Consider the following 21934-nt stretch of genomic DNA (forward strand, 5'->3'; position numbering starts at 1 on the left):
GCTGCCCCAGCAAACACCCCAGTATAGATGCAACTATGCTGACAGAAGAGTGCTTCCATTGGCAGAGCTAATGTCATTTGGGGAGATGGTGTAGCTATGCCAACAGAAAAACTCCTTCTGTCAGCAAACACTGCATCTACACTCAGGGTCTCGCCAGTATAGCCATAGCAGCAAAGTCTGTGTAGTGTAGACCAGCCCACTTCCTTTTAGTTGTGGCTATGACTACACTGAACTTCCTTTGGGGGGGGGGGAAGTCTGTGAAGCTGACTGAGAAATTTGTAACAAACACTAATGAAGAGCAAAGCAGCTACCACTGGTGATGACAGGATTATGAGTAGCCATGAGTTCGTCATGTTCAGTTATGGAGAATGGACACTATGCCACAGAGAGCAGGAAGATAACTGGTGTCACCCTTCTATTTTGTGAGATTAAAAGTAACCTTTGCTCTTGTTCAAATTGGGTCCAAGGTGGCAGTGACCTGAAGTTATATTTTGATAGCTAGTTAGTGATCTACGTGAGACAAGTGGGTGGACTTAGTGCAATTCCCAGAGGAGAATACTGCAGACACAGATAATACAACACCTGCAACATTTCTAATGAAGATCAACAACCTGCTGCTATTTCTACCCAGGGCCTAGCTGAGCAGAGCATCTGACCAACAGTGTCTAATTCTATGGCAGTTTCCTGAGGTATGCACATGTCCAGTAGAAATTAAATGAAGTTAAAACCAGCAAATGCCTTTCATGACCTAAGTACCTCATTTGATCATTGGTATCAAAATACAAATTGGCTTGTGTTGTAACCGATGGGAATTCTTAGACAGCAATTACCAGTTTATTTTTCACTTTTTATGCTCCTAAATCAAGCTGCTGATGTCTTCCAGGAATCTGTTCAATTTTCCAGAAGCAATGTTCATCTAATTGGGTACAGCCTAGGAGCTCATGTTTCAGGGTTTGCTGGCAGTTATATTAGTGGCACAAACAAGATTGGAAGAATTACAGGTAAAAAAGTATTTATAACTTTAATAGAACAGACAGCTGGCTTCATTGCTCAAGTGTACTGATACTTAACAGCCTTATGTTACAGCTTACATTAGAATCATAATTTTTTTTTTAAAATGAGCAATCTTCACTGATTGTGTTAATATATAAGTGATATTTGCACTGGATTTTCAAAGGTTTTCCTGAAATTAATGTATTTCAGCAGTCCTATGATTCAGTGCGCTAAATAAATTCATGTTGTATACTGGTCTCCTTTTCTAATATAATTATTCCAAATTTTAACACGCACACTGAGGTCCTGATTCTGACAATACTTAGACATGTAAGCAACTATGTACACTTGCGTAGTCCCAATGAACTCAATGGAACTATGCTAGTATGAAAATTTACTCGTATGTGGGGTCAAAAAGTGAAAGATCTGCAGATATTGTTCTCTGTGGGTGTATTTTAGTAATTATATAATTATTGCAGCTATTCATGTCTTTCAAGGAAGGCCCATTGTTTAGTATAATGTAGTGCTGAACAGAGGTAAGCCAGACACCCATCATTTGGAACTGGATCCCCAAAACAAATATTTTTAAATACACTGTTTTGTTCAGGCCCAGTGCTATGAGGGAGCAAAAAGTAAAGTCTATAGCCTCAAGCTCCATATAATGTTACAGTTTGCAGGACATCCAATAAAGGTCCTAAGGTGAATCCTAGGGCAAAACTCTTCTGATTATTAGGTCTTATGTGTAAATAAAGATTTCATGAAGGTCATGGAAATCATGAAAATGTTTCCGAACTGATCTCTTAAGTATTTATCCCTGTAACTGACTACATTTACAGGTGAAATTCATTCAGTCTTTGAAACTGACTAACATTAGTTGTAAAATTCATTCCATCCTCAAAATTGATTAATTTCAGTTGTAAAATTCATTTCCTGCAAACTCTGTGAAGTTCAATACTTTACTATTTATGCTATGGTGAATTTTATTTAAAAAAAAAGTGATTTACACAGGATCCGACTTATGAGCCTTCTTACTTATTTGCCTTCTCCAACCTGATCCAAACCAAAGTCCACATAATATCTAGAGTCCAAACATAAACTCTTCCTGGGTTTGCCTGTTTAACAAAGGAATAGGAGATAAGATAAAATTCAGCTCATGCCTTTGCCCCAGGCGTGACTGCTCTCAGGATTCCTACCTCAGACCTGCTCTTTCTACACCCTATATTCTCTATTCCTGAAGAACTGCTCCTACCTCCCTTATACCAGATGTCAGAATAAACCACTGCCTTCAGTAAGCCAGCAGAACCCACTGGGTATTGCTGGGAAAGGGTTAACACCTGCTCACAGGGTGGGGTGTCTCAGGCACTGCCAGCCTTCTACAGATCTGTACAAAGAATACCGCAGCGTCCAAATGCATTTTCTCAGTTCACCACATGATTGTTTTTCTTTGACAGAAGCTGTAATGAGTGGTGATATAAATGGAAAAGAAGCACATTTAGAGTCTGCCAAATGCTTGATATTTAAAGGCAAAGTGCACCCTTCTGAAAATATTTCTCTAAGCTGTAACCACTGTACTTTTTCTTGGCTGACCAATAACTGTGCAATGGCTCCCACAATAAAATATGCAATTGTTGTATTTTTAGAGCTGTGAAATAGTCCATATTGGATTAGTTCTGCCTTGACTGCTGTTTCATTCTCCTTCTAACGTACATTTTTTTGAAGTTACTGATTTTCTGCAGTGGAATGGTAATTAGAGCCTTGATTCTGCTTCCACTAAAGTCTGACAAAATTCCCATTGACTTCAGGGCCGTAGCAACAAAGAACGTGGCCCCCTCCGAACATATGTCCGGGGCCCCTTATAATGCAGAAACGATAAAAAACTAAACAACTAAATTAATAACATTTATCCGCCGACCGCCATTATGAACGCAAATACACATTCTTTGAATGGGTCCAACTAAAATTCGAAACTGACCAACAGACAACTGATGTAGCCAATAGCATTATGATGTATCATAATGACTTCACGGTTTTGTCAATAAAACCGACATGGATTGTGCAATAGCATCAATAAATGTCACTTACCTAGTTATACCTTACATTTTTTTTTGCCACTTTTAGGGCCCCCTTCCTTGCGGGGCCCCCTCCGGTCGGAGGGTACGGAGGGCGCTCACTACGCCTTTGATTGACTTTAGTGGTGCAAAAGCAGGCCTCATCAGAGAAACCATACAGACTCCACTTGCAACAAAGAAGCAGAATTTAGCACTTAAGCTTCTATTTAGGTTTAGGTTGGAAAAAGGCAAATTTCTCATTGCAAAAAGTTTATGCTCCGATGGGAACTAGATTCAGTTTGGAAGCTTCTCTCACTGGTGTAGAAACTGGGCTTAAATTCTCCTAAACACAGAATCTTAGGCTATCCAATACTTCAATGTTCTGAATTGAAAGAATTACAGTAAGGATCTTTCTTGCCAAATTACTGTACCCCATCTTCCAGCCTCAGCCCAAACCAAGGAAGTGCAGAGGTCCACAAGCATCAACCAAATGATTCCACTCAAGTATGGGTCAAGTTTTGGGCAAAGGTTCAGAATGCTTCTTATTTTATCCTAAGTAGTTTGGCCATCCCTAGTAGGAACCCTCAATATACTCTTGAAGGGTGAGCAAGTGAGAAAATGCTCACAATGCCCTTTGTCAGCCCCATCTTAATGGACTCAGTCAAGGACCTTAGAGTTGGACCACATGCACCCTATTAACTTCCCACCTCAAACCTTTATCTTTTTATTCACTCCTGACAATGTCCCAAATTAAGCCACTCATTTGTGGCCTCATCTTGTCACTGATCTAACTGACAACTATTCTCCCCTCAGACTCTATTGTGCTCACCCACTAATATCTTCATCATTAACAATGAGTTTTAAAAGAAAATTATACTAAGGAACTTGTCTAGTTGTACTTGCGCTTTCAGATGTGGAACCTCTCTCTTTATAGTGACTTGAAGTCAATTCACTTGTGACAAAATTATAGTCCTGGATTATATTTGACAAGAATCATATAATTAGAGTATCCCTAATACATACTTAACGTTAACATGAAACTTAACTGTTACACTTCATTATGCTGACTAATGGCATTTTGGCGCTGCTGTAATGTAATGTCATACCAATTATGAGTATAACTTGAATGAGTGTATGAGATTATTCACATATGTAGAGCAGCATATCAAGTAAGTACAATGACATTTAAAAAAAAAATAGAATGGAAATATTACATGAGGTCCACATCACCTGCAGTGTTTAGGTTATCAACGAAAATATTTGACTTTAATCTGGTCTGGGAATGAGGCAAACTGAGACAGACAATTATAGTTTTAACTCCTAGTTCTGATCTTAGATTCACTGCTATATGCCTCCAGTTCTTGGGCCTGCTCATGCACGCAAAGTAGCTAATTTTACATGATACACACCTGTGTATATGAGCTGGTATCAAAGCCCTTAGTTCAGTTTATTCACATGTTTAGTACATTAAGCCACTGAAACAAAAATATATTAAAATACATTACTTCTAATTATAATTAGGTATATTCTTCAGCAGCACTGAAATAAGCTTGCAACAATAATCTTCATTAATTGAACACTGAATGGAAAATATCTACAAAAATTGGCAACATAGTCATTATAGCCAACTTTACTTTTAGTATACATGTGCCAATTCTGCTCCCATTAGACCAGGGGATTAGCAGGACTATCGGAGCAGTGTCTGGCCCAGAGTAGCCCTCTAGACACAGAAAAGCAGCTAAAAATGTACATGGGACATGAAAAAAATCAGTTCTTTCAATAGCCCTCAGAAAGTAAGGTGATAGGCCCCTTAATAAACTAATAATAAACTAGATCTAATAGTCCAAAACTGGAATATTTTTTCTAAAGAGGAATACTTATTAGCCTTGATATACAGTCATTTGATGAGGGAGAATCATTATGAATAAAAATAGCTAACCAAACAGAGAAGCCCTTCTATAAACAAACCAAATATTATGTAGTCTCATGTCCCAGATGTAGGTAAAAGTCAAGCTTGATGTGGAACACCTGTTTGCAATATGGCCTCTGCCATGTGTGACCTCTGCAGGATCTAAAAACCAAAATTAAGTAAACCTCACCCAGGCAGACACAGCAGCAGTGAACATTGCTTGTCTACAGCAAACACATCTATCTCATCAGGCTAGTGTCCTTGTGTATGTAGTAATTACTGTTTGTTAGTGTCTATATTTGCTTTTAACCCTTTGGGTGTAGTTGTGTTCCCCATACTGGTGGCCTTTTTGTCCCTAGTCTTGTTTCTTAGTATAAAGAAGGCAAGCCATCACTAAAAGTCTAGGCGGTCATAGAGTGTGTTTTTCTGTTTTACTGTGTTCATTTCATAACTTCTTTTGGTAAAACAAATCTACTGTACCTCTTAAACAGATTATTTGCATTTATTGTAGGCCTTGACCCCGCTGGTCCTTTGTTTGAAGGAATGTCACCAACAGACCGTTTATCTCCAGATGATGCAAACTTTGTAGATGCAATTCATACATTTACTCAACAGCACATGGGTCTCAGCGTAGGGATCAAGCAGCCAGTGGCACATTTTGACTTTTATCCCAATGGAGGCACCTTTCAACCTGGCTGCCACATCATGCATATGTATAATCACATTGCACAGTATGGAATCACTGGTAAGAAGTGCTTTTTGTCATGTTAAGAAAGCATTGCAGTTTGACTCACAGCAGCTCTGAGAAACTTTAAATGTCCGCATGCAATTAAATAGCCTAAAGGATCACCCAATATAAACAACATACTGTAAAAGGGAGCTTTTCTTAGCTAGAAACTGATTACCTGATTTGTAAGATGTCCTAAGCAACCACAGTTCGCCTTGACTTGAGTGAGAGCAATGGGCACTTAGCACCTCTGAAAATTAGGACACAAGCATCCTATCAACCATTTTGGAATGATTCCAAGGATACTTATTTTGGGTACTGAGACAAGAGGAAAGTTTACAGACACATTTACAGTGCAATTAGTTATCTAAAATCAAATAAAATTCAGTGCTATACTACTTACCTGCCCCCCACAACCACCCACCACCCTCATGACCCTCAGGTACTACCCACTGCAAAGTGAGCAAACTCGCACTCTCTCTCTCTCTCGGACCTTATTGCCAATTAGACAAGTAACAATCGAAGTTTTATATATAGAAGCTCTGTCCTAGTGTAGCTCAATGTAAATGTACAGAGACGCCCCTGAAGGAATTTGTTACTGCTGCAATATACTGCCGGAAGATAAGGCACTCATTCAGAGTGACGATTAGAATGATCTGCTGAAACACCAGAGCAGGGTAGAGTTTGCCCAGCGTACTGCATTCCAAAACATTTTCAGCTGTTCTCACAATACCAAGAAATAAAGCTATTAGATAGCCCGTATCTGGCTTCAGCAGCTCTGAATTATGAAGTTCATGAGTGAGGATGTGTTTTTATAGTCTACCATGGTATATATTAACCACACAGAGAGGAAAATAAGATCTAAAACTGTAATACTAAAGGAAAAGACTGTTACAAATTAGTTTTAATTTGAAGGTTGTTGATAGCAGCATGAAGAATAAGTACCCTAGTGCCAGGCTTGTTTCTCAACAATTTGCTGTGGGAATGATGCATTCATGTTGTTCCTGTTGAACAACAGCTGCAAATACGATTCACCAGGGACGTTAGTCACTTAAATAGGTGTACGATATGCCAGGTATTACAGGAACGGCCAAAGTGCAGCACAGCGTTCTGCAATGCAGCCCACAGTGGCTGTCATCTGTAATATGAAGTGAAGTCTGAAAAGACTACAGATACCACCAGCATGCTATGTTCCATATGGAACAACCAAGATGGGGCATTGCATTCTGGTACCTGTAGTCTAAACAATTTTATTAAAGAAGAGGATGGTTACAATCTGTTCCATTTTGTACACATTAGTTCCAGATAATGCTTGGATGGCTCCTAGATAGAATTAAGAATTCTACATGTGTCTGCAGGGATTGTCTAACTGATTTAGTAGTAAATATGATGTGTTGAGAAGGATCAATAAGATTTACATGGCAGCTTACTACACTGCTTTGTAAATGGCATGGGAAGTGGGGGCACAGGAATGTCAAGAATTTTGCTATTATATTTTCCAGGGATCACTCAGACAGTGAAATGTGCACACGAAAGGTCGGTTCATCTGTTCATTGATTCTCTACTGCATGATGATAAGCAAAGCATGGCCTACTGGTGCAACGATATCCACACCTTTGACAAAGGAATGTGCCTCAGTTGTAGGAAAAACCGGTGCAACACCCTGGGCTACAACATCAGAAAGGAGAGGCTCCAGATAAACAGACGGCTCTTTTTGAAAACACGAGCACATGCGCCTTTCAAAGGTTAGTAGGTACACTTGCTAAGGACCCCAAGTAGAAAGTGAAGTGAGAGAATTAGCTAGGTTTTTGGATCTTGTTGACTTATTTGCCTAAGTAATAAAATCAATAGGTAAAAATCAGTTTGTCCAGATAGTTGTGAATGCCAGTGGGCTTTTCCCCCAGCCATTCCATCAAGAGCTCGCTTAATATTTTAATGAGAGAAGCAAGTTGCATGCTTATCATACAGTAACTGTGGATTCGTGGATTCTAAGCTGCTTGGGTCCTGAGCTGCAGAATTTTCTTATAGCTAATTCAAACCAAACAATTGGTATAACATATGCAGGCTGCCAGCCAAGCCAAAAAAAAAAAAAGCCATAATTGCTCAAGGAGACTGTAAGACCTCCCATTCTGACTGTGGTACAAATTTTATCTGTAATTAGTCTATATCAGACACACAAATGATTACTTTTCAAGCAAAAGGCAGAACAGAATAGTATGGGTTTTTATAGGGTAGAATTGTAGAACTAAAATTAAGCTACTGGAATTCTAGTGTTATCGTCATTAAATCATTTTGTCAGGAGCACAGTATAACAGCTCACTATTTGAATTTGGAGAGAAAACACATACAGAATTACACCAATTACTATTGGGGGGTGTGGAAATGGGTCTGATAGAGAATTGTGGAATAGAGGCCTGTCTGCACTATAAAAATGGTCAAGGGACCTGGTTACATACTAACTACAACATGGGTTCTCAACTTTGGGATTGAGACCTCCAAAGGGGATGGGAACAGGTGTCAAGGTTTCAAAGCCACCATAACCTTTCCGTATTGCTATCAATAAAGGAAGTCCTGGAATGGAAGAGGTTAAGACCCACTGAGTTACAACACAGTGAACACACAACCCCATCTTGTAGTGTAGCTGAGCCCCATGTTCCCAAACAATGCTAAAAGTTGGGTAGGCCAAGACATTAGCATGATCTGGAAACACAGTAAGATCCCGTCTACACTGCAAGACAGAATCGGGTTTAATCATGTCTCAGGGCTATTGTGCTGTAACCGTGTCCACTGACACAATTGCTTTTGTAGTGTAGATGGGCATTGGGTGGGAGTTTGAAACAGTAAAGTAAACAACACAGCCCTTTTCATCACTCCCAAGGTCTTTGGTGGCATCCGATTACCTCTGGAAATCAGGACTGAGTCCTCCAGCCCAGGTCATTTCTTACAAATAGTTCTTACAATAGTTAAGATGACTTAACTGCAGGTGGCAGGCACACACCATCCCATTCCTGACCCCACAGCTGTGTGGGGGTGACAGAGCATTAGATAGTCAGGGGCAGCCAGAGTAAGAGAAGGGAAGGAAAGGCAGAGGCTGGCAGCTTGGGGAGGATGTAGGAGGAAGCACCAGGACGGGGGCGGCTCCAGGCACCAGCACACCAAGCGTGTGCCTGGGGTGGAAAACTGCAGGGGGCGGCCTGCCAGTTGCCGTGAGGGTGGCAGTCTGGCTGCCTTTGGCGGCATGCCTGCGAGAGGTCTGCCTGTCCCATGGCTTCGGTGGCCATTCGGCAGCGGGTACGCCGAAGGCACAGGACCAGCAGACCTCCCGCAGGCATGCCACCAAATCCACATTTCCAGCAGACCTCCCACAGGCAAGCCGCCAAAGGCTACCTGAATGCCGTGCTTGGGGCAGCAAAACACATAGAGGCTCCTCCCCTTTCCCCCCCATTTGACAGCTCCTCCCTGTAGCGGGGCAGTTACCCCACTCCTAGAAAAAAGGCTAGGCTGATTGGGGAAACAGACACAGTGGGGCCATGCCCCAGTCGGGCCATACCTGGGTCAGTCTCTCTCTAGCTGTGGAGAGAGATGGACCTAGATACTGGGGAGAAAAGGATACCTGGAGTGGAGCAGTGCTGCGGAAAGGCTGGAGGAGCTGGAGAGCTCCAGCCTGGCAACTCCTCAGGCTGAGGCCTTGGTAAAGGCCCTATGCAGGTACTGGCAGGTGCAGCCCAGGGATAGGCAGAGGCAGCTGATCTGACCCCCTTGCCAATGATGAGTGGGACTGAGAGGCTGCAGTTTGCCCCAGTGAGTAGGGGTTAGATGATGACTGTCAGTAGCCACTGAGGCCAGGTGGGTGAGAGGGTTGGGGGTTCCTCTGGGAGGGGAGACCAAGAGCTTGGTTGGGTACTGCTGGGGCAGAACCCTGAGGTAAAGGGCACTGGGGTCCGGGAGGGACATGGGGGCCAGCGACAGATGAGACACCAGCCACCAGGAGGCACTCCAAGTGCTGGAGAGCTAATTCCCAAGGCAACCAGCAGGAGGCACCATGCCACTGAGTCTCCTCAGGCTGTTGCCTGCATCACAGAGCATCCAGCAGCGTGGGAATTGCAAGGAAAAGTCTGTACTTCAGGAGATTCTGCTCTGACTCCACAGATGCAATGTAAGCCAGCGTCAGTCTAGCCCATACTGTCTCACATATTGTTAAAGAGAGCATGAGAATTGTCTGAAGGAGATAATGTGTTCAGTCCTTCTCCCTCCTTTCAGAAATAAGCTGTTTATTACCACTTTGGATGCTAAGAGGTTACCACAGAGAAAGGAGACACCCACATGGTTTGCACATCCCTAGAACAAGCTCTGCTTATGTACAGAACTCTTAATTTTGCTGCTTATACTTTGCAGTCTGATGTCCCAAGTGCTCAACATGTAATTCAATGTAATCCTTTCACACATTTTTTGGGTTCTTCTGAAAGATTTTTGGAAACACTTCCTCTAATCCTAGTTTAAAATGCATGGCATTTACTCCAAATAGGGAGGCTACATGCACAGCTCTGTCTCAGCAACTCAGATTGGACTGGATTTAATCTGTATGAAAACAGAAAAAAGTTGACATTTTCTGAATTTCCTATTTTATTTTTAATTATGTGGAAAGCTAGTTGTCATGGAGCACATCACTTACCTCTGGACAGATGCCTCCTCCTGGCCATTAGCTCGAGGCCAATACCCCATCCGTGGTCTGCACCCCATCACCCTTTCTCCGCAGTCCACCTGGAACCCCTTTCACAGTGTCAGGAGCCACTGCATCCTCTTCATGGCTCAGTTCTCTAACCATGTGACTATCCGTGTTCCCCCCTTCCAGGGGAGTTTAGTTCCTAGTCCAGCCACTTCCCCAATGGTGACTGCAGTCAGTTGTCCTGCTACTTCCTTCAGTGATGAGTAGGAAGGACCCAGGCCTGCTCATGACTATGGGTCTCAGCCTAGGGACCCTCCAAATTGCAGTCACTTACTGCAGTCCTTTCCCTCTACTATTGCTACATTTCCCTAGGCCACTTCCTTGTGGCCACAGCACCCTTCTCAGTCTCAGCAGCCCATCTGGAGCTCCTTCTCTTCTCCCCAGGTTCCTGCCTGCATTACTTTGTCCAACATGCTAAAGGATTACAGCTTACTCCAGACACAGTGCTCCCTCTTCAAGCACCAGGCAGCTATGGCCCTGCTCTGCACTGAGGCTCTTTTTATATAGGCCTGCTGGGCCTTCAATGCCCAGCCCTTCTCTTATTGTCTGCTTTTTGCCACAGCCTCTCTAGGGCTCTATTAACCCCTTACTGGTGGATGCCCCATCACACTGCTCAAAATATATTTTGACATTTTAGGAGCCCCTAAGCAGTCACTCTTCACTTGTTCTTCAAAGCAAAATTTTATTTTGGGTCAGCATGGTAAGATCACCTTCAGGATCCATGATTAAACACTGCTTTTATAGTAAGGAATCTACTGACAAATGTGCCTTGGCAAAAGAAAAGATCCATGGTATTGTTTTCTTACTGGCATCTGGAACTCTTTTCTTACCATGAGCCTTAACTCTGTTGTTCCCATTGACTTGAATTTCACTTTTAAAGACATTTCAGTTCCTGGAACTATTCCTGATGTAAAAAGAAAAAGCCATTCTCACAGACCTTTGGGATATCAAAAGGTCAATGTCTTAACAAGAGTTTTCTTTCATAGTAGACTGCAAAACAGTCTAACAACTGTGTAAGAATCTGTATCAAGTGATCTTGAAACACTTTCCCAAGAATGCTGTAAAGATCATGTGAAAAATTCAGACAGAAAATAATTAAGAAGCTCAGTGTTATACTTCCTCATCATCTTAGTTTCTTTATGAAACTGGACATTCTGTTCTTCAAGTTAATGACAGTATGTCCTGGAGTAAAAGCTGACCTGGTTTCATTAAAAAGATAGCAGTTGTAAGAAGATAATACATTTATAATAGCACCTTTCATCCTGAAAGATCAACGTGTTATACAGACTGCATGTATGTATGTAGAGGGGGTCACTCACCTACCACTGAACTGCAGCCATTCTGTGAGAGTGATGCTACACATCCGTTTTAAGGAGGGGGAGTGAATACCTTTCCACACTATCATGCAATATTTGGTAATAGTATGTAATTACCTGATCTGTAATTTGACCAGGAGAGCAGGATAAACACCTGTAACTCTTGATAAATGTGTCCTGGAGGCGTGAATGCCCAAAATTAGTCAGGACATGTGTTACAGGTCTTATCCAGCAGATGGCTAGGAAAAAAACAACCTTCATCCAGTGGGGACAGTGAAAGGGTTTTTGCCTTTAGCTTCTGCAGAAATATGTTAGTATTTAATAACATGAACTTCCTTCCCAAGTCTCCAAGTTCAGTGCAGGTCCAGCTTTAATTTTACATGGTTATGAGCATAGCATTTGTAAGAGGTGCAGTCTGATCAGTGTGTCTGATATACAGTGTCAATGGGTTAAAATGATAGATTTGGTGTTTAGGAATGGATAGGTTTGGATACTTAGCCAAACCAACCAAGGGACCCATTCTATCCACCTCTCCGGCCTCTAGGTGCTGCTCCAAGCACCATATAGGGGCCACATAGAAAGGGTAAAGTGCCGAGGAAAATTCCCTCAGGCGCACAGGATCAGATAAGACTGACATAAGCAGACCTATGCTGTCCCCTTTCAAGCCCCAGCCTGGAGGGACCGGCCTAGTGAAGGAAGCAGTGTTTGCCCATAGGGCTCAGTGTTATGGCGGATACCAACAACTCATGAGTGTAATGGTTCTTAATTTAAAGCCAGTTAATGTATTGGGGGCAGACAGAGAGTCATCTTGCTCAGAAATCCTCTGATAGACGGTACTATATGAATGCTTTCAGCAGCTGATAATGGCTTTTCCACAGTAAATGAAACTACTTCTGTTACCATTACTTCTGACAGGCTGACCGGGCAGAGGATAGACAAAGTTGGGCATTCAAAGCTGTATGGCACAATTTGCGCACACAGTCAGAATGATTTTCTGCAATTTGCTACATGTGAAAACTGCATATGACACATATGCTGCTGCTCTCTCAGCCACTCTTCTCCACAAATGCGTCACTTTTTCAGTTCAAAGACTTTCCCAAACCCTCTTCTAGAACCCATCAAACCTCAAAGAAGTAATGACATATTCCTTATTGTAATGTGTTGAACAAAGTCATATGGTGAACAGATGCATGTTAAGCACAACGTATCATTACGCTATCAAGAATAGTCATCTGTTTTGCTGGGAGATATTCTAGCAGATCCCAGTGAGCAAGGCTGACATCCAGAAGAGAGTTCTCAATCCACATGACTACTCCACTGCCCTTCCCAGTCCACAAAAGGATTTCTATCTATACAGCTGTACAGAATCCAGGGAAGTCAGACCAGGAACTGCCTGCTTATTCTGTGTGACGCACATCAGAAATTCTCAGAATTAAATCTTATGAAATCTGAAAGGTTTCCCACAGAAAACTCCCCCCCCACCCATAGGCGGCAAGTTATATGGGCTCGAGGTGCCCGGGCTCCAGGAATATTCAGGGCCGAGTGCCCTGCTCCAGCAATATTTGGAGCTGGGTCTCTCCTCCGGCCCTGCCTGGATCGGGTCCCGGCCCCGGACCCCGCGGGTCTCCCCCCACCGCCCCGCCCCGCCGCATCCCTGCCTGGAGCAGGTCCTGGCCTCCCCCTTCCACCCCTCCCCCTGCATCCCCCTTCCGCCACGTTCTTGCCTGCTCGCAGATCGGCTCCCGGCAGAACTGCTGTCTGCTGCCCCAGGATCCTAGCGCCTGCCATCCGCTAATGGCAAGGCAGGCTGCCCTTACCCTGCTCTTCTGCCCTAGCCCTGAGCTTCTCCAACACCCCAAACCCTCATCCTCAGCCTCAGCCCTCATCCCCCTGCACCCTGATCCTCTGCCCCAGCCAGAGCCCTCATCCCCCTGCACCCTAATCCTCAGCCCCAGCCAGAATCCTCATCCCCCCACACCCTGAGCCTCTGGCCCCAGCCAGAGCCCTCATCCCCCCTCACCCTGAGCCTCTGTCCCAACTCTGAGCCCCCCTGCATCATGAACCCCTCATCCTCTGCCCCAACCCTCATTCCCCTGCAGCCTGATCCTCTGCCCCAACATGCACCACCTCCCCCTTCTTACACCCCCACCCCCAGCCGAGCCTGCACCCAAACTCCATCCCAAAGCCTGCACCCCTCACCCCCTCCTGCACACCCACCCCCTGCCCTAGCCCAGAGCCTGCACCCAGCACCCAAACTCCCTCCCAGAGCCTGCACCCCTCACCCCTTCCTACACCCCCACCACCAGCCCAGAGCCTGCACCCAAACTCCATCCCAAAGCCTGCAGCCCTCACCCCCTCCTGCACACCCACCCCGTGCCCCAGCCCAGAGCCTGCACCCAGCACCCAAACTCCTTCCCAAAGCCTGCACCTCTCCTCCACTCTAATCCCCAGCCCAGGACCTGTACCCCAGAACTCCCCCCTGAAACCCCACCCAGAGCCTTTGGCAGGTGGAGGCAGAGTTGGGGGGGGCAGAGTTGAGGGGGGGCGGGTTCTGGGCACCACCAAAATTTCTACAAAGTTGCTTCCCATGCCCCCACCCATTTCCCCTATGCCACTCCCCATAAAGAGAGTCGCGGGGACCCAAACCTGTGGGTTAATGCTGTTTGGCAATGATTGACAACTACTAACTTTTTAATAGTGACCAACGCATTTAATAAAATAAAAGTGAAATGATTTTCAAGTGTCTGCTCTGAACTGCAAACTTCTGCTATCACAGGAGTATGCTGCCTGTATGACCATGACTCACCTTGCAATTTCTTCTTCTGTGCAGTTTACCATTATCAATTCAAGATACACTTCATCAATGAAATACAAGAGAAGCAGGTAGAACCAACTTTTACTGTCTCTCTGACAGGCACTAAAGAAGATGCTGAAAATCTCCCCATCACACTGTGAGTACTAGACCCAAAGTCCCTATTTTATGGTGGTGAAAAATGATGCCACATTTTCTAAATACAGGCTCACTTGTATAATAAATATGCATCATTTGTTCTGAATTGCCTGGTTTAGTACAGTCTTCAATAGAGATAAACTGGAAATCATGCCAAAAAAAAAAAACTTTTACAATGTTCATGCAAGTCTTGATATGAAAAAAGTCACTATAAAATGAACTAGTCAATCTTAGAAGTTTTCTTGAACATTGAGTACAGCATCCTGTACAGTGAAGTTCAGTCCATCCCAGTGTGACCAGTTGTAGAATGCTGGGTCGATTTTGTGCAGTTAAAAAGTGATCTAACTTGAATTGGGAGGTTCACCAGTATGGGTGGCTGTTGTCATGAGTCTAGACAACATACAAAGATACTGTGCAGTATCTTCTTATGCATGCAGGAGGAGAAGAGAGTAGAGATAAGAGAAGAAGATATCCCAAAACGTTCCTCTCCCACTAGGCCCTTAGCCAGCTAACCACAAAGATAGAGTGTTTGTGCATGGAGTGAAGTGAAAGACACACCGCTAGCACACCCCACTTCTATTGCTATATGTCATGTAGACCTGACCATTACAGAGAATCTGAATTGATGTAAAAGCAAATGGGAACTTGGGAAGGCCTTCCTGGAGAAATACTGAAACATCTGGTGTAGTTCCCCGCCATTTAGAGAAGTTTAGGGACATTTCTAGAGGGATTTTCCGCAAAATCTGGGTGCTTTGTTTTTCCACCCAGAGGGAGAGGGAGTTGAGTGCTGCTGGTAGGACAGACCTTCTTGTAGTGAAGAAGAGGCACAGAGGGAAATCTTTTCTCCTCCTGTCAGGAGTTGCTGCTGCTCCACAAATAGTCCAGGCTCCTCCCATTGCAATCTGCCATGTTTGACAAATTCTCACACTTCACCATCCCTGGAGGAACTGTGATTCCCCCAGACCAAGAAGAAGGGAAACTCCTTCTGATTTTAGCAATGGAGGGGAACTGCCCCCACCCACTTTGATCCCTACCTACAATAACAAAAACTGAGTCCATCAAGTAAGGTCTTTGAGGCAGGGACTCTCTTTGTTCTGTGCTTGTATAGTGCTTAGCACACTGGGGTCCTGGTCCGTGACTGGGACTCCTAGGAACTACTGCAATACAAAGAACAAATAATGTCATCAGTATCTTAGTGGCTAATGTACTGACCAGTCTGTAAGTGGGAAGAGTACAACTTTATTTTAATAGTAAATGCACCACTGCTGTAGAATCTTGCAAGATTGTTTACAGTGAAAACATGCAGGAAGAAAAATACATTTTCTTCAAGTGTGGTTTAGATATTAGTGTCATCTGCTCTATCTCTTCATGTGTAAACCATAGATAGACCTATAATCCAGAAACTGTCATTCACACAAACACATTTCAGTGTCCAGATCACTTTTGATGATTTTGCTTTTACAGCGTTGAAGGCATTACAGGAAATAAAACCTATTCCTTTCTCATCACTCTGGACATCGACATTGGTGAGCTAATGATGATCAAATTCAAATGGGAAGGAACGGCAGTTTGGGAAAATATCTGGGACACAGTTCAAACTATCATCCCCTGGACAAAGGGCAACCGTCGACCAGGACTTATTGTAAAGACAATAAGAGTCAAAGCAGGAGAAACACAGCAAAAGTAGGTGTTATAGAAACTTATTTGGAATAATTAAGGAGCAGTGTGGGCAGGGTGCTTTATATCATGCTCAGAAGTGCAAGAGAGGAGGAAGCAGATTTCAGAACTATGCAGTCTCCTGGCTGATTATTCATTACATTAATTTAACGCAAGAAGTCTGTTTTCTGATAGACTTGGTAGATTTTTCTCACATTAGTTTCTTTTGCCCTGGTTTAATCTTGGACAGATGAGCTACTACTACTATGTGTGTAGTTTCAAAACTTGTGTGGAGGCCCCCGCCCGGTTGGATAGTGTGTTAGTGAATAGTGGAATTTCCATGGTGGGTTAAGCATACACGTACAGAGATACTGGTGAGGAAAAGCACCACACATCACAACATTGATCAATTCCAGTGTTTCACAGTCACTCCTGCACTCTATGCTGTCATTTTTCTGGTGTTGTAGATGATGTGATTAATTGTCAGGCAAACTGTAAAATCATTGCACTTTGTTTGCTAGGAGCTAGATTTTCTTGAGTAAAAACTTCCAAATGCAAGGCGAGGTTTCATGGTTTTCAAGAGCTATTACATCATCCCCCATAGACAAACCATTACAGTACTGGTAACATCACTGCTTATATTTGTGAGTTTGTTTGTCTTTAAAACAAAGGAAAATTTCAGCCAGAAGACTGCATAGTAATGTTTTTAATGACTACCACTGCTTTAACCCCTTGAGAACTAGCCATTTTAATTAAGGTTAAATGGGAACAAATTGTCCTACTTTGCAGAAGGCTTCAACCCTGAAGAGACAATTATCTTGGTTTTGCTCCATAGAGGTCACGAAAGACCTCACCGCCACCAATGGTATCTGTTGCAGATTATTGAGGGTACCCCTACTATCTGCAGAGCCATAGTTTCCTGGTGCTGATTTGAAAGAGGGATTAGATGAGTGATTTAGAGAAATTTACAAAGTGCTTCAAACTTGAAGAAAAAAAATTATACATTTACTTGACCAAGATCTTTGTGCTCCTTTTGCTCTTACTCAAAGCATTTGTTTTATAAATATTTTCCTCCTCACAGAACAGCATCTCTGCCATAGAGTATTAATCCTGAGTTTGACATCTCATGTTGGTATGAGTATGATAATGGACCTAATTCAGTATTGACTTAGCCAAGTTAGCTGCAGGATCAATTGGAGAGTAAGATGCACTGGGTGTGACAGAGACATGGTTCAACCGGAGATTTGATGGTTTAAGAAAATGTATACACAATGTGAACAGAACACGTGTCTGCCCCACTTGAAATTCTTTCCTAAAGAGGAAGGTTCCCCCCGATACTGTTGTGTGTGCCAATAATGTGCTGCAAGAGGACTCTCAAAATAGCTCAAAAGAATTACACTACTGGTATGCTGTCTAGGGATTCCCACTGCTGTAGGTAAGGCGGGGGGAGGGGGAGAGATTTGGCACCACAAAACTTTGTAGGTGGTTTAGCTACCCAATGACCTTGGCATTATTTTCTGTAAGTGGAATTGGATTTTGGTGTTGAGGATGTTGTAATAGGTGCTGATGAGGTGCTATTCTTTGTCTATGAAATCTAGAACTTCATAGGAACTGAAATAGTGCCTTGGGGTGAGTGAAAGCTAACTAGGTATTTCTAAAAGGAAGCACAAAGAACACTTAAGGGGAAATCTCTTTGAAAAAAATGTGGGGGGTGTATTTAAATAATTTACTAAAACTCCCTTGGAGAGACCAAACTGCATGAATTTAATCATTAGCATATTGGGAATTTTAGATTTTAAAATACTAGAAAAAACAAACCATATGTTTTGATAAGTCTTCCACTTTCCCAGGCACTTGAACAAACTGTTGACTATATTTTCATATCCACATTTTTCCCATTTTAATCGTTTAAAACATCTGTTTGGAATGGTTTCATGTGCTAGATTTTCCCTTCGTGTGGAAGAGCGGGACATGTGTCAATGAATGCTTTTTCAACAGTGCTTATTAAAGAGCGGAGGAAGGATGTTCAAGGATGGGCTAAGCTTTTATCTGCCTTTGAGACCTCATCTTCACAGCCTCAAAATGTTATTATGGCTGCATTTATACCAAGATATTTTCACTAAAATGTCCATCTATTGCTATTAATGTTTCAGCATCACATATGGTAGCAAGAGTGGGAGAACACTAGTGTAAGGTACAGGCAGCTGCTGCTGTTTTAAGCACCATATTATCTAACTATCAGAACAGATCTACCATGACCTGGTTTATGCTCCTAGTGGCCATCAGCACCTTGCCCTTACTAGCATGCCTCCATTGTGGCATTGAGAGCTAAACTGACGGTAACGGCAGTGGAGAATTCTTTCAAAAATGTCCTCATGAAGACAAGACTCACAAGAACTAGCATAAAGTTTGGAAGTTCAGAAAGAACATATAGAAGCAGTAAACTAAATAGATAGGAATCACCTGTGCCTCACCTATTCCCCCTTACCCTGCTCTAAATACCCTGCTGCCAGATGCATATTCATAATTAAAAGCAAATGAAAACAATTAGGGATCTTATTTAGAAAAGCAGAAAAAGGAATTGAAGCCAAGAATACTATGGGGAACAGAACATTTACACAAAAATGTCCAGAAAAGGTAACTTATACTTTGTGTTTTCTATTTAGAATGACGTTTTGCTCTCAAAGTGTTAACAACGTGCACCTGCATCCAGCCCAAGAGAAAACTTTTGTGAGGTGTCCAAACAGCTCTCGGAGGTTAAAGAGAAAATTCAAAGTAACAAGAACATGAACAGAGCTGCCCATCAAGCATTAGTAAAATCCCACATACGTATGACAATAGTTCAAACATTTTAAATATACCAAGTTTAACAAAAAAATAATGTACACTGACAGTTCCAGAGGGAACAAGACAAAAATCAAAATTTTATTTTATTTTTGGGATATAACCGTATACTGAAATATGCATTTTGTTTGTCCTTAAAGCTGTTCCCAAACAGATCAGCTTGCAATTTCTTAGTCGATATTATGTGTTTATATCTAAATTGCTTTGAAATGTGGAAAGATAAAACCTGCTCAGTGGAAATGCAAACGTGATTACTTCCAAAGACTCTTGCTAAAAGCTGACATTGAACGCAGGGCAGATTTCTTGTTGCTGACTCTTTAAAAAACAATTCGCTTTCCAACTAGACAACTTGGAATAACAACAATTTGCATACTGCAAGGTAGAAAACAATTTTGTTAGCCACAAAACAAGTAGTTCACAGGCTCCATGGCTCTAACCTGACTACTATCAGCTATAACACAGTTGAATTACTTACTAATGAACTTGGTGTGTTAATCACTTACTGCAAAAATATTCTTATTGAAGAGAGAAAATTCTCACTCCTATAGAAAACTTTATGAGCTTTTAATGAATAACCTGCTAACATTAATGAGCTAAGGAGTTATGAAGGTGACAGGCTCATCCTTCTTGTCTGATACCAATAAAAACTTACAGCGTTATGAGCCAAATAATTGTACCTTTAATAACATGTTTCCTTCAGGTTTATTCTATTGGAAAATGCTTTGCTGTTCAATGTAGTGACAGAAATATTTTAAACTAATTTGCTTTAAAGAAATGCTTACTGTACTAAAGCACATTCCAGCTGATAGTCCTATTTGCAGTCATGTTCAGTGAACTTCTGCACATAAATCCTTTTCACCATGCTAGTGTAAACTCTAAAGTTATGTTTTAGACTTAACATTTTCACAGTAGACTAACATGATTTACAAACGAAAATTTGTAAAACTTCAGCCGTCTTCATTACATTCAGAGAATTATGAAAATTCAAGATTATGCATTTGTTATTTCCTGTAGTGATAGAAAATATGGAAAAAAGAAAGATTTCCTCAGATAATTGTTATTTTCAGTTTATGATTGCATGTGGTAATCAGAAAAATAGTGTTTTGACACTATATTGGTCATTTGGTTATGCCAGAAATCAAAATTTATCATTACAAGTTTGTTTTTACTACTGTGATGTTTAATTTTATTAAAGTCTTCAAGGAATCTGAAATGTTATTCTCAAATATTGAAAAATGTTTTTGGCTGCTGGTGGTCACGAGGGCTGAAACAAGCCAGATCGTCACACCAAAAACAGAGAAATGTTAATAAAAATACACAGAAATTACAAGTCAGGATGAGAGTGAGGATATTGAAAGATGTGGGAAATCAACAATTTAGGCAGATCTGCAGGGCAGGTGCAAGGATGTTTCACACCCTAGGCGAAACTTCCACCTTGCGCCCTCCCCCCCAAGCCCTGTGGCAGCCCTCCACCCTAAGGCACGCCCCCCATGGCAGCTCCCCCCTCCGCCCTGAGGTGCCCCCCCGTGGCAGCTCCCCCCAGCCCGGAGAGCTGTGCGGCAGCTCCCTGCCCCAGCTCACCTCTGCTCCGCCTCCTCCCCACGCACGCCAGCGCCACTCCACTTCTCCCGCCTCCCAGGCTTGCCGCGCCAATCAGCTGTTTGGCGCAGCAAGCCTGAGAGGGAGAGAAGCAGAGCATGGCGGTGTGCTCAGGGGAGGAGGCAGAGTAGTGGTGAGCTGGGGTGGGGAGCGGTTCCCCTGTGTGCCACACACCCCCTTACTTGCTTCAGGCGGCCTCCCACGCGCCCCCCTGCCCCAGGTCCCTCCACCTAAATGCCGATAACGATGGGGCGGCCGAAGATCTGGCCACCGCCGAAGGACCCGAAATGCCACCCCTCAAATGCTAGTACCCTAGGCGACTGCCTAGGTCGCCTAATGGGTTGTACCGGCCCTGCAGATCTATCAGTCTTTAAATTAGTGAGTGATTACTAAGTGCAGGTCTACACTACAAAATTACGTTGATATTCAGCTGCCCCAATAATTAAATCACTTTTGCATGTCCACACTCCACTCTTTGGGTCAGCAGTGTATGACCTCACTACCAGTGCTTGCATCAAGGCAGAGAGCAATGCACATGGGTAGCTACCCACTGTGCAACTTGCCACCACCTAACGCAGGGTATTTTGGGAAGAGATTGCAATTCCTCATGGGGGCAAATGAGTTGTGCATGGGTGACTGGGAACATGCTTTCAATGTCTCATGATGCAGTTTTCTCTATCCCATAATTTTATCTGCATCCTGTAATGTTTTGCACCTCTTTTCAAAAGCCCCACAAACATGCGCGTCTGCCATCACTGTGAGGCATGGATCCTGCACAGCTCTCCACTATTGTGATGAGTGGTGTGTGCACAGTGCACCTGATCATGGAGTACTTGAAGAGCCACAGGGAACATGATGATTCCTTGGAGGCTAATTTGCTGTGGGACATAGAAACAATTCAAGGTTGTTGTTCGCATTCACAGAGCAGCTGCAGATGGTGCAGCAACACCAAAATGAGACCTGCTCTGACAGTGGAGAAGTGAGTGGCAATCGCTGTGTGGAAGCTTGCAATGTCAGATTGATTCCCCACAGATGGGTCACAATTTGGAATTGGGAAATCCACCATGGGTGTTGCCATGATGCAAGAGTGCAGGGCCATCAATTGCATCCTGCTACGAAAGACTGTGACTCTGGGCAATGTGCAGGACATAGTGGATGGTTTTGCA

At 43.0% G+C, this 21934-nt stretch overlaps 1 protein-coding gene across 1 annotated transcript in view; it reads left to right on the plus strand.

The window, feature by feature from the left end:
- LIPC (lipase C, hepatic type) overlaps positions 1-19115 on the plus strand; it is a 79982-nt gene extending 60867 nt beyond the window's left edge. Inside the window, exons 4-9 of the mRNA XM_030578241.1 lie at positions 884-1001; positions 5462-5695; positions 7180-7422; positions 14550-14670; positions 16134-16352; positions 18992-19115. Of these exons, the coding sequence (XP_030434101.1) occupies positions 884-1001; positions 5462-5695; positions 7180-7422; positions 14550-14670; positions 16134-16352; positions 18992-19115 (1059 nt within the window). The remainder of the gene's footprint in view (positions 1-883; positions 1002-5461; positions 5696-7179; positions 7423-14549; positions 14671-16133; positions 16353-18991) is intronic.
- The last annotated feature ends 2819 nt before the right edge of the window (positions 19116-21934 follow it).

This window comes from Gopherus evgoodei, chromosome 10 (genome assembly GCF_007399415.2).
Source record: "Gopherus evgoodei ecotype Sinaloan lineage chromosome 10, rGopEvg1_v1.p, whole genome shotgun sequence".
In the NCBI taxonomy this organism is placed as follows: Eukaryota; Metazoa; Chordata; order Testudines; family Testudinidae; genus Gopherus; species Gopherus evgoodei.